Below are 27,748 nucleotides of genomic sequence, written 5' to 3' on the forward strand. Positions count from 1 at the left end.
TGAGCATTTATTAAGCCACTTAGTGCCAGGCACTAAGCTGGGGACACAAAGTATCTGCCTTCAGGGAGTTTACAATCTATCAAAACTAATCATATACAACCCCGCCCCCCCCCCCCCCCCCCCCCCCCCCCCCCCGCCACAATCTGCTCCCTTCCTCCAAACTGCCCTATTTCTATTAATGGCAATGCATTCTCCCACTAACTGAGGCTTGAAACCTGAGTCATATCTTCAGCTTTCCCCTCTCTGCTGCCTCTCACATCCAAGCCCCATTGAGTCTGCCTCCACTGTATCTCTCCTATCCCTTCCTTCCTTTCTATACCTGTGCATGGCTCACTTCTCTTGCTCAGGCTGGGGATTATTATAATAAACTAATTTCTATGCCTCTAGCCTTTCCCCTTTGCAATTCCCCCAAAAGGAAACTTCATAACCCGCAAGTCTGGGTTATTTATTTGTCCAAGAAACATCAGCACATACTCATCCCTTACCAGATCAAATACAATCTCCTTAGCCTGGCATTCGAGGCCCTTCACAGTCTGACTCCAAATGTACTGTACACTTCCTCAGCCTTATCTCATAGTCTATGCTCCTGTCAAACTGGTTTACTTACTATTCTGGAACCTCAATCTGACCTTTTTCTGCCCCCATGCATTTGTATATCCATCCCCCCAATCCTTAGAATGCTTCCTCCATATTTCTGCCTGATGAAATTTTCCCTCTCTAAAGGTCTAGCTCTGGTGCCACCACTTCCTCCAAGAAGTCTTCCCTGACTTCCCCTCCCTGTCCCCATCCTCCTGCTAGAAAAGATCCCTCCCTCCTTCAGTCTACCATGCTGTGAACTGATCTTGCCTGCTCTTAAAGATACAAATACAGAGCAGGAGGGAGCTAGTCACATTGTAACTTCTCTCATGGAGATTCGTGTACATGTCTCATCCTCCTGATACTCTGAGGCAAGCTCCTTGAGGAAAGAGACAATGTCACATTTTAATCTCTGGATTTCCAGAATCTAGCCCAGTGCCCTTGCACATAACATGCCCTAAAATAAATGTTTGCTGTTGGATATTAGTAGAGAAGCAGAAGGGGGATGTCATAGGGGATGGGTGGGGAAGGAAAGACAGTAAAAGCCAATAAGTAGCTAAGAGTTAGGCAAGAACGCCAAGGGAGTGAGATTACAGAAAGGAAAGCCAAAATGGAGAATGGTATCGGGAGAAATGAATGGAGATAGTAAAAGAAAGAGGAAACGGGGAATAGCTAAGGGGTGAGAATTACGGGAAGGTGTGTGGTGGTGGTGGTGGGGGAAATCATAACACTCAGGGCAAAGGACAGTCATACCAGATGATCAGGAATTTGAAAAAAGACGCAGGGCAGCCCTTCAGCAGCAGATACCCAAGGCAATGAAGCAACACGTCCAAAAAAGATAGACCACGTGGAAAGGTTAAGTAGAGAAGGCGAGACGCCCTTCCCACTCCCTGCCCCCCATATCTCCTGGGCCAAGAACCAACCTAGTTTCTCTTCAGGTCTCCTCTCCAATCTTTTGCCCACAAAGCCACCTCTGGGTAGGCTGCCAAGCCCTGATCATCACTTTGATGGAAGCGTCACCTAAGTAAGCCCTTGGCGTTAAACTCCCTTGGCGGATTGTACCCTCTGCTCCTCCCATCTCAGACGAAAGGTAGGCAGGATGGATCCTCTCCTTCTGGCTACTTCCCTTGAACTCTCTCCGTGGAGAAAGCAGGCTTTGCCCTGGGCCGCACAATGTTTCCCTCCCTGTCTTCTGGAATACAAAGGGTATTGCTCAATGCCACCCAAACTCAACCAGGAAAGCTCTTGGCCAGAGGTATAAAACCAGGAGGAGTGACTTCTATGGAGGCTGTTGGCCCAGGATTACCCAAGAGCCCAAATACTAACTATGGCTATTTCTAGAAGAGGTCGACTTTTCAAAGCGTTTGCACATGTTTTATCAGAAGATCTTGATAACGACCCTGAGAGAGAAGGCAAGGGGTAAGAGCAGGCATCACTCCTATTTGATAAATAAGGAAAACGAGGCAGAACTGGTTACAGTCTGGATCTCCTAAACCTTCATGCAGGGCCTGCTTCCCTCCCTAATTTGATCCAAGATTACAAATCATGCCGAAAGCCAAAAACTCAACAAGCATTTGTCAAATGCCTATAGTGCACCCAAGGAACCAGTGATCATCCACCTCATTTTCTCTCTACCTCTTGGAGGGGGATGGATGGCAGGTATCATTCATCCTAAGGGACAGGCAATATCCTGCTCCACAAAGACAGCCTGGGGCTCCTAAGTCTGCCTTGCCATTTTACAGATGAAGAGAACTGAGGTGGACAGAGGTTAAATGACTTGCCCACAGTCACACAGCTAGTAAGCATCTGAGGGCAAATTCAAACTCAGATCTTTCTGACTCTAGGTGGTCCAGCTGCACCACCTAGCTGCCTCATACAGTAATATAATAGCTAATAATATATATTATATTAACATGTAATATATATTATATATATAATAGCTAATAATAATAATGACAAAAATAATAGCTAACATTTATAAGGCGAATGAGGTTTACACTTTACATGTATGATCTCATTTAATCCTCACAGCAATTCTGGTAAAGTAGGTGCCATTATTCCCATTTTACAGACAAGAAAACTGAGGCGGAGGACCATTAAGTGTTTCCTCAGGGTCACACAGCCAGCTAGTGGGTACATGAGAGGGGTTTGAATTCAGGTCCTCCTGACTCCACGTCTCATACCCATCTGTCACACCTATCCATCCTTTCTTCTAGCACTTTCAACCAGGAGGCACCACTCAGTTGTTCCTCCAAATTCATGCTTTGTGCTAAGCGTGGCTGTGGCAGCTGCTCCACTGCTTCCAAAAGGCCTTTCCCATTTAATTAAAAATTTGCTATTAAAAAGCATTAAAGTGTGTAATACAAATAATCCCCTGGAAATCATGTGTCCCAGAAGCTAATGACCAGCTTCGTTAGAACGGTGACTAACAGTGGCAGGATGGTGAGCTGACAGACCAGCAGGGACCCGCCGCAATCGGGCAGGCTCAGGGGATTACTGCAGAATCGGGCCTGCTCCTCCCCCACGCTTCAGGATCCCACTCGCCCAGAGCCAAGAGCAGAGTCAGCCCTGGCCCCCTCCCTCAGCTCTGCACACAGCACAGCCAGGCAAGCCTGGGAACACAGAAAAGACCGCAGAGAACCCAGGCACCGGCGGGCAGAAATGGCCTCTCTGCAACCTCCACCCCTGCCAGGGTCAGAGAGCCTCTGGACTCTGGAGGAACCCAAGGGAAGAATCTGGGCAAGCCACAAGGCTGCCCCTAAAAGGCTGTGAGCCCCTAGGATCACAGACTCCGAGCTGGGAGGAACCTTAACAAAGGCCGTCATTTAGATACATTATAGATGAGGAAACTGAGGCCCACACAGTTAATGAGACTTGCTTAAAGCTCCTTGGGTAGTAAATGGCAGTTAGTATCAGAAGCTTGGTACTGACTCCAAAGCCAATGCCTTTTTTGGTACAGTGGACAGAGTGCCAGGTCTGGAGACAGGAAGACCTGAGTTCACCCCTTTCCCATTAAAGGGAAACAAGACTGATCAATCCAGTGCCTTTCAGAGGCAGGAATTGAGGAGACAGAAAAGACATGAGTTCAGATCTGGCCTTAGACACTTACTAGCTGTGTGACCCTGAGCAAGTCACTTAACTTCTGCCTCAGTTTCCTCAACTGTAAAATGGAGATAATAAGGTTCCCAACTTCCAAGGTTGTAAGGATCAAATGAGATCACCGTAAAGTGCTTAACACAGTGTCTGGCACATAATGTAAATGTCAGCTTCTGTTACTAGCTATTAATATTAGCTGTGGGACCCTAGGCAAGTCATTTAACCCCTGTTTGCCTCAGTTTCCTCATCTAGGGTTGTTGTAAGGATCAAAGAAATAATTACTGTAAAGCATTCAAGCACAGTAACTGGCACATATTAGGTGTGATATAAAGGTTAACTCATTATTCACTATTATTACTTTTTCTACTGCATCACAGCTGCCTATAATCTTTCTAGGGTAGAGATTTTTAACCTAGAGTCAATGAACTTTAAAAAACATATACTGATAACTATTTCAACATCATTGGTTCCTTGGTTAACCTACATTTGATGCATTTAAAAACATTCTGGGAAGGGATCTGTGAGCTTCACCAGACAGCCAAAGGCATCCATGACAAACACACAAAAAATTAAGAAGCCCCGTCATAGGGCCACATCCAAAATAGAAGAAAATCAAGATAAGGAAGATTGAGCCCCTACTATGTGCTTGGAGAAGAAAATGTCAAACCACTCCAGTATCTTTACCAAGTAAACCCCAAATGGGGTCACAAAGATTCGGACATGACTGAAACGACTGAACAACAAATGTGCCAGGCATTGTGTGGCCAGCGGAAAGAAGGTGAAGAAGGCAAAAAGAGGTTGCTTCCCCCCACTCCTGTCATGTTTATACCAAGGACTTTGTTTAGACTACAGCTGATTTTGGAAGCCAATTTAATTGACACTGCTTGATCTGTTCCATCCTTCTCCCCACACCCATGGCACCAGGCTTCCTCTCTAACTCACAAGGAAATCATCTTCGTTCCTGGAGAGGCCGACTCTATTCTGTCATGGACAGTCCTAGACGTTGATTCCAACATCTTAGGAGTGTTTATAGTATTTCAGCAATAAACATAACTATTTTTCCTTAAACTGTTAAAAAAAAAAAAGAAAGCAGAAAAATGCTCAGAGCCTGGCCAAATCCCCAAATGTCTCTTCTTGATGCTGCCAACATTATCCTCACATTGCGTAGGCTTAAGGACTGACAAAGCCCCAGCCCAAAGTGGGATGCTCCTGCTACAGCTCTCTTGAAATCACCCAACAGCATCCTACATCTCTGCTAACAAACCTTTGTCAAAACAGCCAGCCAGGGTGGAGAAAAAAGGGCTCTGAAGGGCTCCTCCCATCCCTCCCAGCCACTGGTGGGCCTAGCACTTCTTGGCTGGGTTGTTGTGTTCATCTTTCGTTCTTGAAGAGGACCATGACATCAGGAAAATGATGATATGACCTGCAGTTGACTTTGATTTGAGTGAGGGAGGGCTGTGCAAGGTCACCAGCTTCACTTTCTCCTCCAGAGCCTTCTGGATCCAGTGATCAGATATTCATCAGGATGACTGAAGATGGCTCAGGATGCAATGGGAGACCCTGGCCCTTTCAGGTGAAGGCCTTTACAGGTTCTCACTTTGAGGGAGGTAACTGCTGGGAGGGGCAGGGGTTAGCCTACAGTGCCTTGGAGTTTCTGAGCAGGTGTGAGCAGGAGTCCCCAGAGGCACTACTTCAGCAAGTGGCATTATCAAGGCGTTTTCTCCTTCCTTTGCTCCATTTTTATTTCTTGCCACACTCACCTTGAGCCTAATGGGCCCCAGGGTAAAGGCAGAGAGGGAAGAAATGAACATTGAACTCCTGAAGATCTAAAGGAAGTCTTTTTCTTAGTTGTGGGAGGCAGGTTAGGATAGTAAAGAAAGGATCGGTTCTATGGTCAGTGGGACTTGGGTTCATGTCTTGCTTCTGAGGTTTACTACCTGTGTGACCTTGGACAAAGTCACTTCATATTCTCTTGGCCTCAGAGTTCACTGCCAGGTCTAGATCTAAGATCCTGTGATTTGGAGATGGATGGGCTCCAGGGTGGGGCCATCAAGAGTATCTAGTAAGCTCTTCTTATATGCCAGGCACTAAGCTAAGTGCTGGAAATACAAAGGAAAGTAAATAGGAGTTTAGATTCTAATGAGGGATCCAACAGAAGCAAAAAATCCCCCAAACCTATACAGTATAAGATAGATACAGGATAAATGGAAAATAATCTTAGAGGAAGGGGGAGGGGGGAAGCTGGAAAGGCCTCTTACAGACAGTGGGATCTGAGCTAATAGTAATGGGAGAGAGGATGGAAGGGAAGACTGAGATTCGGAAGATCTAAGGGAGCCAATTCCTTCCCTGGTGAAGTCAGTGTAGCTTAGTGGAAAGAGTGTTGGCTCAATAGTCAAAGGATCTGGGTTCAAATCCTGCCTTTGACAGTTCTTGTATGACCCTGGGAAAATCACTTTTTTCCCCTGGGTCTCAGTTTCCTGATCTGCCAAAAGTCAGGGGTTGGTCTAGCTGATCTCGAAGGTCCTTTCCAAGACTCAATCAATGTCCATATGCGCCACCAAGAAATGGTGCCAGCATACCTAGGGGTGACCCCAGTTGTCAGGAGTAGCTGGGTAGCCTTCATAATAGCCTGGACTCCAAGAAGGAGCCACAGACTCCAGGACGTGAGGGTAGGGCTGATCACAGGGTACCAATGAAGGCAGCATGCTCCATTCGGACTTCACTGGGCAGTTAGCAGAGCTGCCTTTCCCAGTTCTCAAAACTGCCCTTACTTGCTCCTTTCCAAGGCCCCCTGGAGTTCAGCAACCTGGTAACCATCAGGTTTTAACTCCTACCATAGATAGCAATTCTACTTGAGGAAGAGAGGGAGGAGAAAATGAATCTGTGACTCCTTCCACCAAATAGACTTGCTGAAGCCAGGTGCCTCTGAGTCTGAGGACACCTAGCTGGTGAAAATCTGATCTCTCTCTGTCCAGCACCAATGTGCAATCCAGGCCACTGGGAAGGCTGAGTTGGGGGAAGATGGAGCCAAGGGGGGGGGGGTCATAACCCTGGAGGATGGGGGCAGAGGGAGAGAAAGAATGAATAAGAGGCACCAAGCCACCTCCTCTGCCCCCTTCCACAAGCCAGGTCAGAATCCATGGCAACGTCCCCTAGCTCCCTCGGCCACTGCTGCCACATCTCCAAGAAGAGCCAAGCTCAGGCCTCATCTCCCAGACCCTCATTCTCAGGCTCAGGCCCTCCCTTCCTCCCTCCCTTCCTTTCACCAACTATTCACATAGGAACAGAGCCCCAGGCCAACATCCCTCCCACCAGCACAAGACACCAGGAGCAGTCTTAGAATGGGGTCACCATAGCAGGCCCACAGATTCTAGCCTTGCCAAGGGCCCATCCCGGACTTATCCTCATGTTGCCCACTGCCTCTGTTACAGTAGAGAAGTGTCAGAACAAACTGGTACTCTGTCTTTTTTTGACTTGGGGGAGGGAGGGTGGTGAGGAAAGAGCTGCCAAACTAAGTTAAAACCAAGTCACATATCTGATTTCTAAAACTATGGGAGGAGGGAAGGGAGGAGGAAAAATGATTAGAAATACAGTAAAAAAAAAAAGTCCAGATTGTTTTTCAGATATAATCACATCATGTCCTTTCCTATCCATTTTTCCATAGCCTTCATTATATTTCCTTGACCTTTTGGTGGAAACCCCATCACAGGTAAGTAGCATGGTTCTGCTCTTTGTTCTCTTATCTCTCAATGAAATGTTTTATTCATTCACTCATTCATTTATTTGGGGAGGGGAGAGAAGGTTAATGGGCCTAAGATTTAAGAGCTTGAAGGAACCTTAGAGCCCACCTAATCTAATAATTTCATGGATGAGGCAACTAAAACCCAGAAAAGGTGAAGTAACTTTCCCAAGGTCACAACAGTAATAAGCAACAAAGCCAGAATTTGAACCCAGGACCTTTGCCTCCAAATCTAATATGTCACATTCTTCTGTTAGTCATGAAATGCATTTCTCTTCACTCAAGGAGCAACAGACAGGGATGAGGGGATTGGAAGTGGTTGCCTCTCAACACCGAGGCTTGTACCCCAAGATTCACCCCGGGTGGCCGTGGAGGCCCCACAATGCCTTTTTTTCTTTCTCAGGGCCTGTGGGTATTGTTCTCTGATCCAGATTCCCAGAATTCACCCCTTTCCCATTAAAGAGAAACAATCCAGTGCCTTTTGGGGGCAGAGTTGGGAACAGAAGAGCGTCTATCTAGAAAGACCACACAAGAACTGGAGCATGTTCGGAACACAAGGGCCTATCAGCTGCAAGGTGTTGGTTCCGTGGAATGGAGTACATCTTTGCACAACCTGTAGTCAGAGTTGCCAATGTGCTGCAGGGTGTAATTCAAGATAAAGACTCTGAGCTGTAAAGCCCTGCATGATTTGCTTTCTGGTTATCTCAGGACTGTGGCTCTGAGTGGGACCTGCGATCACCCACATGGCTGCTCCCCGCCCTCACAGCATCAAAGAGTTCCGATGAGCCAGTGTAAAGAAGGCTAGGCTCAGACTCAGAGAAGACCTGGGTTTGAATCCCGCCTCAGACATCTTACTACAAGGGTGACTGTGGGCAATTACTCAACAATTATCTAACCAGAACCCCCCTAGAAGTAAGGCACTGTGCCAGGTGCTGGGGGAGAATAAAAGACAGTCCCTATTTATAGTCTAGTAGGAGAGATAAGATTATTATCAAGTAAAAAAATGAATAATATTATAGGGCATGGTGCCTGGCATATAAAAAGGGCTTCATAAATGACTGCCGATTGACTGAGTGGCTAGACTTGGAGACAGCAAGAACTGAATTTGGATCTCACCTCAGATACTACTTGTGTGGCCCTGGGCAAATCATCTGACAGTTCGAGGACTCGGTTTCTATATCTATAAAATGAGGATAAAGATCCTTGCAGTGCAACCTTACTGGGCTCTTGTGAAGATGAACTGAAATAACGCGTTTTGCAAGTGTTACAGCAGTACAGAAACGCCAGCTAGTTATTGTCTTGATCCCAGACCACAGGGCTTTGCAGCACTAATAAACAACCAGTTACTGAAAGATGATGAATTCCCATGATGGTGTGAATCTTCATTGAGTCACCACAGAGCCCTCACCTCTGACAAGAGCCCAGAGGCCTGGCCCTCAAGGTGCTACTGTAGAAGCCCCCCAAACCTTCCGGCTATGGCTACGGAAAATTCCTTTCCCTTCCGGAAGACTTTTAAACCCAAGCTCATGAGATGCTCCCCTGTGCCTCTCCCTCAAGACAAGGCCCTGGTTTTTGCTCAGACTTGGCAGCTGGCTTAATTTCTGGCCCCTTGTCAAGGAGCAGCAAATCGAGGCCAACAATTTTGCCAAAGACTGTTTCAGCTGAACAATGTAAAATTTAACTGGAGTGGGTTGTGTCAGGCAAAACTCGGCAGGCTTTAGAATGGCAGACAATCTACTCCTGTTCCCCCCATAGAGGGGGCAGGGGGGAGGGGAAAGGGGGGGGCGAGAATACTCCTAATTTTTCTCCTTCCTTGTATTTGGAGTCCAAGTTGCTCCTGGGCAGCTTGCTTTCCTGGCTCCAGGGGAACACAAACCCAGGCACCATGGAAACCCCTCTAGTGTGCATGGAACTGCAGCAGAGACAAAACGCTTTCAGGTACAGAAACAAAATCCTGACCCGTTTAAGGTGGCTCAGGGTGGCCCCTGCTAAGGGTCACTGGCAGAACTAGGCTGCTGCCTCCAATGCCGAGGACCCTGGGAACTCAGCCTGGAGAAGGAGGAAAGGTGAGTCAGGAGACACATAGCAGGATGACAAACAGCCCTGGTCTGGAAACACGCCCTGCAGGATCTGGGGAGCTCAGGTCCCCTCCTAAGCACATCTCTGCAGCTCAGTGCAAGAGTCCAATCTGAGGTGACGAGTCAGAAGACCCATGTTCATGGTACAGCGAAAAGAGCGTCAGAAGCAGAGGACATGGGTTCAAGTCCTGGCTCTGCCTTGGGCAAGCGACCTAACCTCCTTAGGTTGACTCCTCTCATCTGTTAAATGAAGGACCACTAAGATCACTTATACTTCTTTAAGTCCACAATCCTATAATCTCAGCTTTTTCCACCGACTAAGCAATAATACCCTGGGCAAATTGAAGACTCAGTTTCCTCCCCTGAAAAATGGGGATAACAAAACCCATACTACTTACTTCACAGGAATGTTGTGAGGATCAAATGGGGTCACAGGTTCATAAATATAGAGACAGAAGGGGCCCTATGGGTTGCCCCCATCTCCCCATTTTACAGATTAGGAAGCTCAGGTCCACAGAGGAAATACGATTTGCTCAGTGTCATAGAGCTGGTTAATGGTGGTGCAAGTACTCGAACCCAGGTCCTCTGACTCCAAACTCGGCACTTTTTCATGCTACCTTCTTCACCACAGACACAAAAAGCACTCTGTAATTATGAACATCCCATAACTCGAAATGAGACTGCTGTTGTCCTTTCTTTAAACACATAAGAAGAGCCAAACCAGACGCTAGAGGAAGAACATGTGTACAGACATCCCCAAAAGACAGAACTGTTTCTACCATCTTCCATAAACAGGCAAGGAACCAACTAGCGGACCCAAAAGCACTTACCGATGTTTGGGTGTTTTAAGAGCCGGCATATTCGGGCCTCCCGTTCTAACTTCTGGTGATCTGGAATCATACAAGAGAAAACAAAAGATGTCAACTCAACCATCCATCCCCCGCACCACACCCCACCCCCAGAAGGACATGGTGCCAGGACTTCATAGTGTGTGTCTCCCCCTTCCAAACAGCTTCTCTTCTCCAGAGAATGGTGAAGATTTGATCCTCTATTGATGAATAATTTCTCTCCCTAGAGAGGTCTAAAGACCCCTCTTGGATATCACTCTCTCCATGAAGTCAATTCTAGATCAGCCTGGCTTCCTTTTAGCTCTACATAAGGAAGCATGGGACAGGGGAAGGAGCCTGGGTTGGGCCCCCAGGATCTCAGTTCAAAACCCAAATCTGATGCTTACTAACTGTGTGACCCTGGGCATGCCTTTTTACATTCTTGGGCCTATAAAGTTAGAGGATTATACTAAATGCAGCTCCCAAGATGCTTTCAAGGTCTAGCTCTGTGATTTGGAATCCAATGGACTCCAAATAAACAAAATGTGCTCCGAGTAAAGGCAGGAAGGGCAGAAGGGAAGATCGAGTTCCTGAAGATGTGAGGGTGACTCTAGGGCAGGAGAAAGGATGATACAGTGGAAGTTGGAAGATGTGGGTTCAGATCTCACCTCTGGCCCTTCTTCCTGGGCACCTCCCAGGGGCGATTTTCTTATGTATAAAGTCTAAGGGTCAGACGAGATGGCCTCTGAGATCCTTTCAGTCTGGACATATGGTCCTATGGTCCATTCCCCACTCCCCAGGGGATCTTAGTTGTTGTGAGGTGCTGCCTTCCTCTGTTCATCGAGTCCAGCTTCTCCCTCCCTCAGGCCACGCCACTCTGCAGTACCAGTGCCCCAAGGTCCTGTTGCTCCCGCATCTCTCTCTCTCTCAGCTAAACTGTACCCACAGCCTTATACCTCGTCCCAACCTCCCACCCCCACCTCCACACTGTCCGAATTGTTTTTTTCCAAAGGTGGAAAAATTTCTAGCTACAGCTCTGATCCTGAGCACCCATGATGCTCAATTCAACAATCATTAGGCACCTATTATGTATAAGGCCCTGGGATTGGGTGGGGGGGGGGTGTTTACAAAGAGAAAAACCAAATCAGTTCTTCCCTTCCAAGGAGTCCCTAGGGGAAAGACTTCATGTCCAGCTCACAACAAACAAACAAACAAAAAACCCTCAAAAATTCATGCTTCATTAAACCCTCTGCCAACCAGTCCATCAGTTAGCCCAGGCTGTAAAGAACCCCACACGCTATATAAATGTAAGGTACTGGGTATATCAGCACATCTCCCTGGGAGGGTAAGCCCTTGAGAGGTGGCCCTGGTTCACTGAAGGAGGGGAAATGGGCAGAGATGAGAAGTGCATCCTTGCTGCCTGGCTAATCCAGGCCAGCTGCTCATCTGGATCAGCCCCTTCCTGCCCCCAGGTTGAACATGGTTCCTAAGCACACTTGGTCTTTCTAGGGTATGGCCAAGGGAGGGCCGGGCACAAGCATCATTCCCACGTCTGACTAGCATCCCATCGATTCCAGGCAGAGGCAAAGAGAGATGACCAGAGTGATCCAGGCACTAAAGTTTACAGCATGAGGGGTATCTTTTGACACCACACCTCCGTGAGTGGAGAAACCATCCAGGATGTCCCCTGCTGTGGGCTTGGGATACGCTGAAGCTGCAGCTCCCCTCCCCTCCCCCTCTTCCCTACCTCCATCACTCCCTCCCCAACAGACTTCTGGTGCCTGGCTGCCCCAGCCAGTGTGGGCAAGAGGGCAGCTAGGGATGCAGGGGCTGAGGGGGAAGGCCCAAGGAGATTAATGCTTATCTCCTTACTTAAGTCTCTTACTAGCTAATGGTTACAGCTCCAAAGCAGCAACAGCACTAAAAATAAGGGAGCTCAGGCATTACCTATGAGTCAGTGTGAAAGAGAAGGTGTACCCATACTCCAAATCAGGGAAGGAAGGGATGGGCAGCCTTGGCCTCCCATGCCTAGATCCACTGCTGCACTCACCCTTCCTTTGGTCTGGTGCTCAGGCTAAGCCAGCTCAAGGAACAGGCCCCACCCTGCAGAGGACTCCTGCCCTGTGTCTTTTGCCTCAGAACTAAGTTTTGTCCATACTCTCTTTCCACAGCATAGGTCCTAACCCAGGTAGGCTCTACAAAGGGTTCCAATTTGGGAGGAGGGGGAGACCACAAAATTCAATCCAACCAACATCTTGTCAAACACACAAGGCACCATGCCAGGTGCTGGAGATAAAGACAAAAATGAAATGGCCACTGCCCTCAGTGTGCTTATGTTTTGATGAAGGATATACACATACACAGAGGAATAAAGACAAGGTAGCTGGAGGAGGCAGGGGCACTCACAAGTGGGGCAATCCCCTGAACCTCGGGCAAGAGCTTAGAATGGTAGCCGAAGTGTGGCGTAAAGCATGGGCTGGAGGCCTAAGCAAAGGAGGGCCAGGACCAGCCGTCCTTGACCTCAAGGCTGGGCAATGACCGAAGGGACACCTCCCCATCACCTCCTGCAGGGGCCCCTAATGTGAGAGAGCAAGGACTCTAACCCAGACCTAAGGCTTTTTCTGAAGACTACCCCCAGCCCCTGTCTACATTCCACCATGGCTGGGGTTTCTTCCTTCACATTTTGGGTGGGGGAAAACCCCAGGGCCCCATGTCAGAAGCTTGCGGGTAGAAGATTCTTTCAGCAGCGGGGGCTGCATTGCCAGGTTGTGAAATCCCCTCTTGTCCCCAGCCCCCAGGAAGCCCAGACGCCTGCTGGGATCACTCGGCTTCCTCAGCCCCTTGGATGGCAACGTCGTGGCATGCGGCTGCCGCCAGGATGCTTGATGCTCAATGAGCCGTGTGGTTTCTGACTACCACACACTTGCTACCTCTGTACCCTGCAGAAGCCCAGCCATCTCTCCAGCAGCTCCAGCTGTTATCTCCTGCCTCCCCCATCCACCCCCCCCCAACCCCTCTATACTTCCTGTCCTATGACAACCCCCCCAGGGCTGCTTCTGTGGCCGGGAAGGAGCTAAGGGCTCCACCCCAGCTGCAGCTGCATTTCAGGAACCAGTAATGGTGGGTAAAAAAACCAACCAGCCCTTTTCTCCAGAGCTACCTTGGCCATACCCATGACTCCCCTCTCCCCAATAGGGGTCAGGGCAGTGGGCAGCATTCTGTCCAGTGGAGGGAGGCGGATATAAGGAATCTACACTGTGGCTCCCAGTCCAAGGGCCATTGTGAGTACTCTGCTTCCGTTGGTCATATACCTTCCCTTCCCATCCTACCCTCCTTCCCAGAGCTGTTTCAGAGGGAAGAGCTTGCTCTTCTAGGGGCCAGGACAGTTCTAGCCTCTTGAGCTCCCGCCCCCCCCCCCCAATCCAGGCTCTATGACCCCGCCTCTCTGACACAGCCCAGCCCCCAGCCCCCACCCCCTTCCTGTTCAAAAACCAGCCACTTCCCGCTTCTGCAGAAGGCTGCTTCCTGCCGCCTGTGTACTACTGCCATGGGTAGGGACCCGTGGCTGGTCAGCCCTTCAGCCCAGCTCTGACCACAGCCCCACTGTCCCCTCTACCTCCCCCCTCAAGAACCACAGCGGCAGCTTCTGCTTTCTGTGCACACTAAGCACCTACGCTCCCCGCTCCTAAACACCCAGGGGCAAATCCCTGCCTTATGCCAATCCCAGGGTCAAGTCCAAGCTCTGAGGAAATGGAAGAGTCGGGGATCTACCCCCTTCCCTCATCAGTCTAGCCCAGCAGCACCAAGGATCGCTAACCACCCCTCACTAACAAGCCTGATGCTCACAAAGTCTGTACAGAAGTCCCAGGAAGAGCCCGGCAGATCAGTCTTTATCAGGAAGGGGTCTGGATGTTAGGCAGAGAAGGAACAGCTCCAGTCTCTAAGCACCTGCTCTCCACCCAGAGGTAGCCCTTTGTACCAGAAATAACACTTGGAATCAGCAAGGCTGGGTCCAAGTCCTAAACTATGGACGTGGGACCCTGAGTGAGAAATTTAACCTCTGCCACCTCAGACGGCCTCTCTGCTGTCTCCTCCTCTGTAAAATGAGGGGGGTGGGCTAGATGACTTCTGGGGTCCCTTCCAGTTCTGATTCTACAAAGGAGGGAACAAGAATTCATTAAGCACCAACTATATGCCAGGCAATTTACAAAGGCTGTCTCATTTTATTCTCATAACCCTGGGGAGGTAGAGGCTATCATTATCCCCATTTTACTGAGGAGGAAACTGAGGCAGCAGAGGCTAAGTGACTTGTCCAGGGTCATACAGTTGCTAAGCGTCTGAGGCCACATTTGAACTCAGGTCTTCTTGACTCCAGGCCAAGGTTCTATCCGCTGACACATCTAGCTGCTTTTATGACTTGAGAAGCTGCACGATGCACTGGATTTGAAGTGAGAGGATCTTGGGTCAGGCTCTGTCACTTACTTACCTGTATGACCTTGGGCAAGTCAACTAACCCCTTGGTGATTTTTCCTCCTTATCTGTAGAATGAGGTGGCTGTACTCAGTGACCTCCAGTTCTGAATCTAGTATCCTATGAGCCTGGCTTTGCCACATACTGTGTATGACTCCAGGAAAACTGGCGAACCCCTGGCCCAGTTTCCTCTTCTGTAAGATGGGGACAACACGCACATCACCCACCTTATAATCCATTGTAAACCATAAAGAGATGTATAAAGGGGAGTAGTTCTATTCTCTTCCCAGGTAGGCACAAGGAAAAAACAAGATGGGCCCCTGAACCACACCCTTCAGCAGCAGCTAGCACCCTCGCTTCAAGGAGATTCCAACCCTCCCTGACATAGGGTCCCAGTTCCCTCAGTCCGAGCTTGGGGATCAGAACTCTGAGTTCTAATCGAAGCTCTGCCCCTTACTTCCTATGAGACCATCCACCAGGCTGTCCCCAATTCTGTGGCTGGGGGGGGCGCTGATGTGGATCACGAGAAGCATTTCTCTCCTGCCCCCTCGGTGCCCATGGAGGCTACGTAAGCAGCATGCCATGATTCAGTGCTGAGTGCCGGGCCCTTGAGCATTCACAAGATCCAGGCATCGCTGAGGTCACTTCCAGAATCATCAATCTACTTCAGCTCCTTCCAAGAGTACCACCCATCCTCTCTCCCAAGCCCAACCCCCTCCAACACACTGCTCCAGAGGGCAGGAACCAGTGTTTCACAGGGGCCCAGTGTCTTAATCCAGCTTTCCCGGCAGCTCATAAGCAGCCCACTGGCCCTGGGCACTGGGCAAGAGGAAATCACAAGGCTTAATCCGATAGCTCTCTGGACCATGGCATATCCCCTCCTCATCACCCCAACCCCAGCGCCCTGACATCCTTTCATCATTGTCCCCACCCCAAGTCAGTTCCTGCGAGACACAAAGAGTCTACTAGTGGTCTAATGTGTCCTGTTCTTTTCTATTCCCCAAGGCACTTAGGATATAGTCAGTGTGCTGCACAAGCATCTGGTAAGGGTCTGTGACTTCATCAGTGCCGGGAACACTCCCAGTGTGGAAACTCTATCCACAAATGGAGATCCTGAGCCATCTATGAAAGTCAGAGGTGCACTGATTTAGATCAGGATGTCTAGTCTGAGTCTGCTCCCCACTGCTACCTCATTTTACAGGTTAGGAAACTGAGGCCCACAGGGGTGAAATGCATGTTCTAGGTCACACAGGTAAGGAATTAGCAAAATGGAGACTCTAACCCAGTTCCCTTCATTTCAAATTCGATGTTCTTCTCTCTGCACCAAGACAGCACCAACTTAATAGACCAGTCCAAGCCTCTTTGAAGAGGTTAAATGATTTGTGTAAGGTCACAGTGTAAGAGTCACAAGTGTGATTTGAACCCAGGTATTCCTTTCAACTTTCTTCCATCACATGTTGACTGATTGAACAGAAGCGTGGGGGTGGGGTGGGGTGCTGTCCTCTCTCTCCCCCCAAGAATTAGGGCTTTTTCTCTCAAGCACCAATCCCAACTCTAGCCTTAACTCCTGGCACATTTAACTAGAGAAGACTTGAAGATTTATATCTAATGAGAGAAAGAAGGTGCTCCCAAGGAGCATTCCTGTAGCTAGAAGTGTCCCAAACTAGCTTCTAGGTCAAAGAAAATCTCTGCTTCTCTGCTCACCCATTATCTGCTCCCAGAGAACGGAAGGCCCTGCCTTTGGGCACGACTCAGTGTTATGGGGGAGGACATCATGCCAGTTGCCCCTAGAGGGTGCTAGCCCTCAGGGGCAAGGGCAGGGTCAGCGCCTGGGTTCCTAGGCCAGGGGATTCTGGTGTCAAGAGTCTTCCCTGCCTGCTTGGGTAACATTTCCTTCACGGTAACCAGCCCGCCCCAAGTAAAGCATCCCAGGAAGGCAACCCTAAAAATAACTCCTCCCAGGCCAGCAGCAAGCAGAGGGGGAGGGGAAAGGATCGAGAACAGGGGAACAAGGAGAGGCTTTGGTTAATAGGGCCCAAGGGTATGAAGGAGACTTTAGGAAGTAGGGGGAATTGAGAACTCCAGGCCCAGAGCCTGGTATAAACCAGAAGAGAGAAGAGACCCTTGGGAAGTAAAGAGGGGTTTGCTCCATCACTGTGGTCAGACCTCCAGGCATGGATGGATGATGGGATGCCAGGGATGGGACAGTAAGACACTGTTTTAGCTGAGGGACAACATACCTAGGTAGGGGCCTGTAGTTGGGTGGTGGAGGGGGAAGGGAAATACTGGACTGAGGAGTTGAGTGCTGGGCTCTAGGCATCGGCAAGACGACCAGTACCCGGCCAAAGAAAGCTCTCAGTGCCCCAGGCCCTGAAGCAGCTCTCTCTGGCTATGGGCAGATGGCAAAGGCCCTTTGCCGAGAGGTACTTTAAAAGGTGCAAAGTGCCAAGTTGCTGCTGTCACCAGCTTCTCTGGCACCCAGAGCACCAGGCACCTGTGTGTCTGCCAGGGCTCTCTGGAAAAGACTGGGTGAGAGTGGGGAGGGGTGGGGGTAGGTACACCCTGCATTGACTCCTACCTCTAATGCAAGCAAATCTTTTCCCTTCTGTTTCTAGCCTCAGCTGAAGAATCAGGCCAGTTACTCACCTCTAAGGTTTCAGCGCACAGCCCCAAGGCTCAGCCTATCCCTTTCAATGGACATACCATGATGGGCAATCAGAGCAAAGTCCAGTCTGGCTCTTCAAGACACTAACTCTTACCTAGACCACTCCCTCCATAGGACTCAAATGCTAACCTGCTAGGATATAGCAACACCAGAAGCAGTTCTAGGACATTCTAGGATGGGGAAAGGGGAGAAGGGATTAGGGAGAATAGAATCCAATTCCAACCAGCATGTACTAGTTCCAGATTCTGCCCCATCCTACCTTAATGCATTGTAACTCAACCCAATGATATAGACATATCTAGTACATGCCTGACTCACCAGAATAAGGTACAGCAAAGCAGAACTGAGAAAGTCCAGAGCAAGACCTTCCAGATTATGGTATTTTCCATCCCCAGAAGCACAAAAGGACTAGTGGGGTCAGACTCTCTGACCTACCACTTTCTCCTCCAATATCAAAGCCTTATTTTGATCACAGTTTCAGGGATCACACATCCTCATCCCCCAATTTCCCAGTCTGTCATCCAAGTATATCATAAACTTTTCTTTCTTTTCTCCCCTCTATATTCCTGCTTCCCCCCGCCCCAACCCCCTATCCTCAGCAGGAAAATAGCTCTCAGAGATCCACAAGGGACACAAATGTCATGGGGGCTACTCAGGCCAACTTGAAGGGGGTGGAGACTTTCTGCTGGCACCACCCAGACAGATCCCCTTTCAGGCCCAAGGGCCAGCTGGGCCAATGCAGAGACAGTCTCATCTCTTCTTGTAGCCAACACACCACAACTGGCCCATCCCCGCCTCAAACAGTGACAGGCGGACCAAAATGGGGGCACAGGCCTGGATGTACAATCACAGATTGATCCACGCACACATACATAAGCTGGCCCTTCCCTACCCCCAGTGACAGATATTCAGGCTGGGGAAGACGGCAGAGCAGCAGGTGAGGCCAAGGCCCTGTCTGGCTGTCAGACTCCAGAGAAGCACAGGACAAGAACAATTCTCACTGCCGCTGCTGGGGTTGCCCGAAGCACAGTCCTCACGAGCTGCCCCAGCGTAACGGGGCTAGAGAGATGGGAAAGAATCCCATGTGCTCCCTACAAACCACGACTGGACTTTACTCAAGAAAGCAAAGACAGCATCCTTGTTCCTGCCTCACCTTCAGGTTAGATGACCTCTCAGGAGCTGCCTTTAGTTTGTCTTGTTTTTGTTTTTTTTAATTTTTATCCCAAATAAACAGCAAATAAAACGTGCATTTCCACAGACATGGGAGAAAAGAAGTGAATTGTATATTAAACTTCAGATCTCTATTATGTACAGCTTACTCTTCTTTTAAAGTATATAATAAATTCCACATGTAACTTTCAAGGCTGTTTTGCAGTCTGGAGTTATTATACTCCTACTGGGAACAGTATGCCCAGTCTGCTTCTATCAGAGATGGTGGCTTTATGCTTGTCCCAAAGGGGAAAGTGTCCAATACCATCCTTCCTGTCCTCCATCATGGGGCCTAGCTTTAAACCCCTCCTATAGTTAAACAGCTAAATAAGCCACCTTCCCTTGTGCTACAGGATCAAATTAGGAGGTCCCTGACTCCAAATTTGCCCCTGTCAAGAAGCAACCATATAAATCTCTATAAAGGCCAGGAACTTAATATATCTGATTCTATGCTCAGTGGACAGCCCACATAGACGCCACTTCCTACCACCAAACTAATCCATGACAAGCCTCTGATGCCACAATGAGACTGAAGAGAAAAAGGAGGAAGGGTCCCAACTCCTGATTACAGGATCGGAGAATATCAGAGTCGAAGGAAATCAAGGGCTCAGCCCAAAAAAGAATACTGATAAGAACATTTAACTCCCTGGTCTTCCAATCTAACAAATAAGGAAATATGGGCCCAGCGAGAGGATGAGACTTTCCCAAGGTCACACAAGTAATAATTAAGAGAGCTAGGATACGAATCCAGGTTCTTAAGAGTCCAAATCTAGGACTCTTCATCACGCCAGGCATACTCATCTACCCACATGCATGGATTCAGAGAACCTGTGGTTTGTCTAATTCCTCTTGCCCAAGCAACCAGGTCCTATGTGCCCAGAAGAAATCCTAAAACCTTAGATTTAGGGCCACGAAGGACACTGGAGGCTCTCCTGAATCCCTAGCAACTAATTAATACCTGATACCTTTTTCTTTTGTCCAGACTTGTGATTTTAATTGATACAAGGAATTCCCAATAAGGAAACTCTCTTTACCACTAAGTTCACCACCAGTTTTCCAATTTGGCATCCTAGAGTTGCCCAAGGCACTGAAAGGTTAAGTCACCCAGCTAGTAAGTGTTTAGAGGTGGGACCCTCATGGACTGTCTGACTTGGAGGCTGACTTTCCAGCCACATCACCAAGCTGACTACTCTAGGCTCCTAACCGGACTTCTACACCTTCTCTGTCTTCCCAGGATCAGTTGCACTGCAAACAGAAGTGGAAAAGGAAGGAAAAAAAGACAAAGAAATCCGGGTGATATAGCAACCAACCTCAGACCCCCTCCCCCTAGAATGGCTACCCAAGCCCCCACCAAGCCCACCATGGCCCAGGCACCGAAATCCAACACCTGTTTAGCCCCAGGCAAACAGTGAAGAGGTGAAATCCAGCCTCAGCTGCCCTAGTACCTTTATAAAATATACAGCGTAAGCCGAGAAGCTGCAGGATAACCACAGCCTTTACTCCAGGGCTCTGTGGGGCAAGAGCACAACACGGCACTCATTCCAACCTTCACTCAAGGGACTCTATCCCACCCTGCCCTCTCCCTCTACCCAATAAACATTCTCATAAAATTATTACCCTAAAATGGACCCTCCTGTTGTGCTATGCTATAACCCTGCCCCGTCCCCCAATATCCCAATTACTCCATACTCCATTGGCACTACCCAATAAACATCCCTTCCTATATAAGTTCCTACTTAGGATATCCTCCCTCTTGGCATCTGTGCCAATCATAATGGACTGGTTCTCTAAATTCTTCTGCTCCACAGATTCTTGGCACATTCACACCCCCAGGGCACAGTCCCCATCTGGGCATGACAGTCCCAAGAGAGAACAACATGGTACCCTAGCTCACATTCCTACGGAAACTACTTAGCTAGAGTTCTTTTTCTAAGGGGGAAAAAATAAAGACTGGTTCAAAACATACTCGGGTTTGAGTCCCCAGGGCTTGGGGGCAAAAGTACTGGTTTAGAGTGGTTTATAAGAGATAAGAAGGAAAGAGACAAGGGACCAGAAAGGGACATTCCTCTACCACCTCAGGGAAGCCTGAGGGGTGGGGGTGGGGAAGGAGAAAAGGGATGAAGTTCTACTTCAGAGCAGGTCAAAGAGAGCAGACAGCTCCCCCAAATCAGGTCTATCAGCATAGCACTCAACTCCCAGCTGTCCTTCCCTTCCCCAGCTCCTGGACAAGGAGAGGGCACTGTCGAGAGAAGAGAGGGACATTGCATCATCAACTGGAGACACCAGACACCAGGGTCCCATTTCTGAGGGCACTGGGACTTTGCTGTGGGTTGTTAGTGAGTGATGTATCCATTCCCAGGACGAGAATGTCTGCAGGGGGAGGAAGAGGGGGGGAGTGGAATGAAAACAGTGTTCCTATCCCAGCCCACACTGCCCCGATGGAGGGTAGGAGGGCACCCTGGCCACCCACATGTTTCTATGGCAACCATCACCCTGGAGCCAAGATGCCCAAACAGAAAAGAAACCAATGAATAAGTGAACTTGGTAGCAGATGCTCAGGGCCAAGAAAGGGATGGGCAGACAGGATGTGAACAATAGAGACTGACAAATCCCACACCTGAGGACCACTCCTTCTACAGAACCCTATCACCAGGAGGCAAGCAGTCCCAAGGAAACCGTCCGTGCTGCGGGACCCAAGCTCCCTGCTTCCTTAGAATTAGCTCTAAAGTCCTAGAACATTCTTTTCTCTGTTTCTCACGGGCCTGGGGTGCTGACAAAACTGGCCAGTCCCCTCCAGCTCCCCTCAATCCTACATCCTGACAACTTAAATTTCAAAAAACATTTATTAAGCATCTACTAGATACCAGGCACTGGAGGTGCAGTTGCAAAAATCCTGCCCTCACAGAGCTCACATTCTACTCAGGCAATCCCAGAGCTCCCCATTCCCTAGGATAATAATTACTAATCCTGATGTGGTACTTTAAGGCTTCCAAAGACCTTTCTGTACTCATGAGCCTCACGACAACCTGGTGAGCTAGGTTACCACTGTATTATCATTCCCATTTTACAGATGAGACTTAGAGGAAGTTAAGCGACTCCCCCCTCCACCAGTTATATACCCAAGTGTCAGCACCAGGATTTGAACTTGGGTCTCTCTTGCCCACAAGCGATAACCCCTCTATGCAGCCCATCTGGGGTGCCATCCCTGTGGTACCTTGTAGAATTCAGAGCATCCTCCTCTACTTCTCCTGCCTTACAGCTATATATCAGAGTCCTCATCACACCCCATCCATCAAACATCTGTACATAATTATTCCTTCACTGGATCTATTCATTTACCAATCACCCATGCTTACGAGGACCACACAAGTTTGATGCCAGGAAGCGGGTGAGATTACCGATGGTGAGATCAGAAGTGGGACTGTTCTAGGGGAGCAGATACAATAATTAGACCTTGTCACTTCTGGCCTTGAGAAAGCCTCCGGTCAGCCTTTGAAGTCAGGCCCCCTGCTTTGGAGACCTGCAGCCCCTCTGACCCACTGCCATCAGGTGCCTTCTCTCCTTCTCTTGTTCGTGAGGCAACCAACCTCCACCCAGGAGAGATTGCATCTGCGGCTGCATCACTAACTTGGTAATTTGATCAAAAAAAAAGCAATCCAGTTCATCTGGCAGGATTTGTTCCCGAAGAGTCCTCGCCAATACCAGCCTCCCCTGATGTTTACAGATTTTTTTCCCCTTGGGAGTCTATTTGGCTGTCTGGTGGGCAGGGGGAGGCAAGCAACCATCCAGGCTGCTCATTTATTGCAGTTCCACCCCAAGCACAAGTTGGGAGGGGGAGGATTGTGTGTGGATAGGACAGCTCTGCATTCACTGCCTTTGACTCCAACAAATCCATATCAGGTGGGACCTTTCCTCACATTCGCCAAATTAGGGGATCCTTGCTTTGTGCTATATCAAACTACATTTCTCCAGTAAAACTTGTGGTTAATGCCACCCTTTCTCCACCTTAAAGGACCGAAGTCCCCATTTGCCAGAGCCTCTGGCTACCCTAGTCACCCTTGTGAGAACAACCCTCCACTTCTTCACTTCTTCCATCCCAGAGGCCCCTGGGCCTCTCCTGCCTAGACAGAGGAGCTCTCTGTACCCGTTCCCCAGGAAGTCACTTCTATTCCAAGTTCCAAAATCACCTTCTACCATCACCAACTTCTGTTCCACCATCCAAATGCATGCAGCCAGACACCCCACTCTTTCAGGGGATAAAGATCAAGATCAATCGAGTAACAAGTATTTATTGGGGACCTACTATGTGCTTGGCACTGTGCTCGGATGTAAATACAGAAGTGCGCGAATCCCTGCCTTCAAGGAGTTTTCATCCACACACACTCACCTCGGGCTGATAGCTTCTTGGTGTTAATGATTTTTGCTGCATACTCCTGAGTGGAGGTTTTCTTGACACATCTTCGGACCACAGAGAAAGCGCCCCTGGAAAGGGAGGAGAGCAAGAACTGGGACAAAGACTGGAGGAGAGTGACCAATACTTAGACCTGATCTCCCAACAACATGAATGCCCTCCGTGCCCAGAATCTAGATCAGAATGACCCCCACCTATAACCACAGTCATCCACTCCTGAAGGTGACTCCCCCAACCCTAGAACAGGGGGATAGACTCTTCCTTGACCCCCCCACCCAATGGCACTCCCACCTAAGCATCCATGACAAAAAGCTGTATGACTTAAGACTTATGATAAAAGATACTTCCCTCCACCGGTCCCTTTATCTGACCCTGGGGCAAAGAAACAACTCAGACTTCAGGCTCGCAGGTGTGGGATTGGTGGGAAAGGTTCCTAACACACACCTGATGCATTCAGAGCTACCCTGTATTCCGGGGGGGGGAGAAGTGAAGAGTGAGGGGCATAGGACTCATAGTTGGGAACCATAGGCAATTTGGGAGGTAGAACTCCCTAAAGAAGATACCATCTCCCTCACCCAAGCTCTAGCATCAGGGGAAGAGAGCGAAGCCCACGGACCCTTAGACCCATAGCGTCCCGTGACATCCCACAAAAAGAACAGCATCCCAGCCTAGGCTAGCAGCAGGGAAACGGAAGGAGAGCCCTCACAAGTGGGGCAGGGGCCCCAGCTGTCAAGAGCAGGGCTGCAAAGTCTCTCCCTTCTCTCTCCCTTTCCCCTCCCGGCCCCCTCCACGCACCCCCGAGAAAGCCCTCCAGCTTTCGATAGCCAGCTCCCCTAGCCTGTGTGTGACAGGATGGGGGGCAGGGCGGGGGCTGCAGTGGCCAGGTTGGGGGGGGCGGGGAGGGGAGTCTGGGGCTGCAGCAGCAGTGGCGGCGGCGGCGGCAGCAGCGGCCGGCGGCTGCTCGGTGCCGTGCGGAGGGGAGGGGGATGCTGCGGCTGCGGCGCGCGGCTCCCGGGACCACTGCAGGGAGGTGGGGGGGGGAAGGAAGGGGGGTGCTGCAGCAGCGCCCAGCAGCGGGGTCGGGATCCGGGAAGAGGCTGCACTAGCCCACAGACGGGGGCGGGGCCAGGCACCAGAGCAGCCCCCAGACCCCAGGCACCGGCTGCGGGTCAGGCCGCGGGGTCCGGGCTCGGGCAGGGTGTGACCAAGGTCGGAGAGCCCGCGGGGCCGGAGCGGGCCGGGGGCGTGGCTGGGGGGGAGCCCCGGAGCGGCCGGGGGGCTGCAGTCTGCCGGGGCTCCTCCGTCCAACCGGATGCAGCAGGAGGCTCCGGTCTGGCTGTGGGGGCCGAAGCTGGCTGGGGAGGGGCCGGGGGCGGGGGCGCCGGGCTGGGAAGGGGCGCCGCACCGGCCGGGCTGCAGTGGGGCCGGTGCAGGGCCGGGGGGCGGGGGGAGGAGCCGCAGGAGCGCCCGGGGGCGGGGGGGGAGTCCGAGCCGTACTTGCCGAGCTCTTCGTAGAGCTGGTAGTCGTCGGTGAAGCGGGTGCAGGGGGCGGTGGTGGCCATGCTGGCGGGGCGGGCACGGCTGCGCTGCCCGCTCCGATCTCCGTGCACAGTCACCGCCGCCCGGCCGAGAGGGAGCAGGAGGAGGAGACGGGGCTGAGCCCAGCAGCACCGCGAGACTTTACCGGGGAGCGAGGCGGGGAGGGACACCCCCGCTGCCCGCCCCCAGCCCGGCCCGCCCGCCCCCGGGGAGGGGCCTCTCGCGGGCGCCCCGCCCCGGCCCGCCCCGGCCGGGCAGCCGCCTGCCCAGCCCGGGCACCGATGGACAAACCGCCGGGGGCGGGGAGGGGGGTGGGGGACCCGGTTGGGAAAGATGCAGGGAGTGGGGCTGTACTGACCCCAGCAGCCGCCCCACGGTCAAGGTCCCGAGAAGAGGAAGGGAGGTTGACCCCAGTGTCCTTCTCAGGGGTCTGGGCTGCACCTAGGAGTCCGGCATGGAGGGGTAGGGGTGGAGACAAGAGAGCTGGCGGCCCCTGCCTTTATGACGGAGGCCCTGAGACACGGCCCTAGATGGAGTGACTCCCAAACAGACCCCCGGGGGCCCCCAAACCCAGCCGCTGCGGGCGGATGTACACTGTCCTGTCTCTCTCCAAATCGGGTCCCTGCACCAGCGGAGATGCAGAAGAAAGAAATCAGGAGACCTAGGACAGAATCCCAGCTCTGACATTCAAGCGGGTCGGTTCTCTCTGGGCCTCGGTGGCTTCCTCTGTCCAACGAGGGCATTCGACTAGATAACTTCCCAGGTTCCTTCCAGCTCTAAAAAAACACGATCCTATGTGGAAAGAGGGCTATTGGAGTTGGAATTGGAGGACCTGGGTTTTAATTCTGTCTCTACCACTTACTTCTTTACCTTCTCTTAACCTCGGTTTCCTAACCTGTAAAATGAGAACATTATGCTAGATGAAGCTTAAGGTTCCCTTCAGCTCTAAAGCAATCCTATGATCTTCAGATCGCATAATAGATCAGAACTCAAGCTTAGGAACCTGCAAGAAACAGATCTAAGGCAGCGAGCAGTTCTTGGCTCAAGGAGATGATACCAACTCAAAGCCAAGATTGGGATTAGCTAGGAACACCCCAGAATGGCAGAATGTTACAGCCAGGAACGGACCTTAGAGCTCATCTGGCCAAACCTTCCTCATTTTGAAGAGGAAAATGAAGCCCTGAGAAGGTGAATAACTTTGGAGAGGGTTAAACTTTGCGTGCAGAAGACCCAAGTTCGAGACCAGCCTTAGATGGTATGACCCTGGGCAAGTCACCTAACCTGCCCCTGAGTTAAGTTCCTCATTTGTAAAATGAGTGTAACAACAGGGCTTACATCGCTGGGTGTTGTGAGGATTAAATGAGATTATGTAAAATGCTTTGCAGACCATAGAGCACCTTGTGGTTGTTGTTTTTGTGGTGGTGGTGGTGGTGGTGGTGGTGACAGAGCTGGATTTCAAACCCAGCCCCTCCTGACTCTAAGTCTCCAGAACCCGTGTTTAATTCAGATTTGACTGGGGCCAAGTGAAATGCATTACCTCCCCCTGGATAAGAAGAAACATCACCCAAACCTCAAAGATGGATGAATGATAACCTCTCTAGTCAGCTTGGTGACAGACAACAATGAGAGAGATCAGAGGGTAGGTAGGAGAGTCTTGAGCCTCTGGGGTGTATTTGGCCTAGAAGAGCAGGTAAAAGAGGATTAACATTTCCATTCTCCTTTGTCCAAATCCCACGATATCTCCTCCTCCTCCCAGCTCGTGAGAAACATACCAACTGCTTTGCTTTTCTTCCTTCCCAAAGGCCCCCCCTCCATGAGGTGGGGGGCTGTAAGCAGGGCACAGGGGCATAGCTGTCCTGGAGCAAGAACAGGCTGGGCAGGTTCCAGACCTGCCCAGACAGCTGCATGCTCACCTAGGCTTGGGGCTGGAGACAGCTGAGCAGGGCTGCAGTGTGCTCTCACTCTCACTGCGGCTGAACAGACTTGATTACACCAGGACACCCACTGGGACTCGGCTGAGCTGGGTTTCATCCAGTTATCAGGCAGGCTCCTCCAGGGAGTCAGTAAAGACAATCCATCACCGTAGCCTCATTTCCAGGTCTAGCCTGGGGGGTCTGGGAGGGGAAAAGGTGGACACCTTATATCACAGAACTGGGGCTAAGAGCATGAAGTGGGGCGTAGAAAGGACATTGCTGGACTAGGAGAGTCAAGAGATCTGGGTTCTAGCCCTGACTCTGCCAGGGCACTGTACTTATTGATAGGGACTAGATTTCTGATTTCATTGGTATAGGGAGGAGATGCTTTCTTTCTACCAGTACAGTTGGAATCTTCTCCGAAACCTATAGTTTTGTTTGTTTGGGGGATGCAGTTGGGATCAAGTGACTTGCCCAGGGTCACAAAGCTAGTAAGTGTCTGAGTCCTGATTTGAAGTTGGACCCTCCTGAGTCTAACCACTGCACCACCTAGCTGTTCTGCAAAAGAGTTGACTGGGACACCGAGAAGTTAACTGACTTGCCCAAGCCCACATAGTTTATAGGTGTTAGAGGGGGAGCAATTGAAAGCAGGTCTTCCAGACTCCAAGGCCAGATTTCTTTCTATCCATTAGGCTTTCAACTAGAGGCCAAGCCAGATAGGATTAGAAACTGAATATCTTCAGAGTCACAGTCTTAATCTGTTGCACCACTGCCTCCACATTTCACAGTCCAAGCCTTAATTTTCCTCCTTCGTAAAATGGGAGGAGTGGATTCAATGATTACCAAGGGAGTGCCTTATCAGCCAGAGACAGTCAGAGACCAACTGGTTTAGACAGATGATCCCTGGATTGGTGAGAAGGAAGAAGGGAATGGAGATGAAAACCCTTCAAATCAGAGGGCAGGGTTTGGGACAAAGGTGAGGCACAATAAAACCACTCTCCACCCTTGCCTAAGGCAACCGGAAGTGCCCCTGTTGGGGAGTCAAGCCACTTTCTATCTTAAAACATCAGAGTGAGATCCAGGCCGTTCATAGGGAGCAAATCCTAAAGGAGTTTGTGGGGAGGGGAGAGAGACTAAAGCTTAAGAAGGTGGTTTTTTTGTTTTTTTTTGTTTTTTTTTTTGTTTTTTACTGTGGGTGCATTCATTACCTAGATAGATGAACCCA

The 27,748-nt window shown here is 50.3% G+C and overlaps 1 protein-coding gene across 20 annotated transcripts in view; it reads right to left on the bottom strand.

The window, feature by feature from the left end:
* The window catches only part of CAMK2G (calcium/calmodulin dependent protein kinase II gamma), a 60,891-nt gene extending 36,080 nt beyond the window's left edge, over window positions 1-24,811 (bottom strand). For 11 of the 20 annotated variants that reach the window (XM_036734395.1, XM_036734382.1, XM_036734387.1 and 8 more), the window contains exons 1-3: window positions 24,569-24,696; window positions 23,048-23,142; window positions 10,320-10,379 (exon numbers count right to left, since the gene is read on the bottom strand). In XM_036734395.1, the coding sequence (XP_036590290.1) occupies window positions 10,320-10,379; window positions 23,048-23,142; window positions 24,569-24,633 (220 nt within the window). In that variant the 5' untranslated portion in view covers window positions 24,634-24,696. Of the gene's footprint in view, window positions 1-10,319; window positions 10,380-23,047; window positions 23,143-24,568 lie in introns of all 20 variants that reach the window. The other 9 variants (XM_036734396.1, XM_036734389.1, XM_036734384.1 and 6 more) reach the window with 8 other exon arrangements.
* Between the last annotated feature and the right edge of the window lie 2,937 nt (window positions 24,812-27,748).

This window comes from Trichosurus vulpecula, chromosome 8, assembly GCF_011100635.1.
Source record: "Trichosurus vulpecula isolate mTriVul1 chromosome 8, mTriVul1.pri, whole genome shotgun sequence".
In the NCBI taxonomy this organism is placed as follows: domain Eukaryota; kingdom Metazoa; phylum Chordata; class Mammalia; order Diprotodontia; family Phalangeridae; genus Trichosurus; species Trichosurus vulpecula.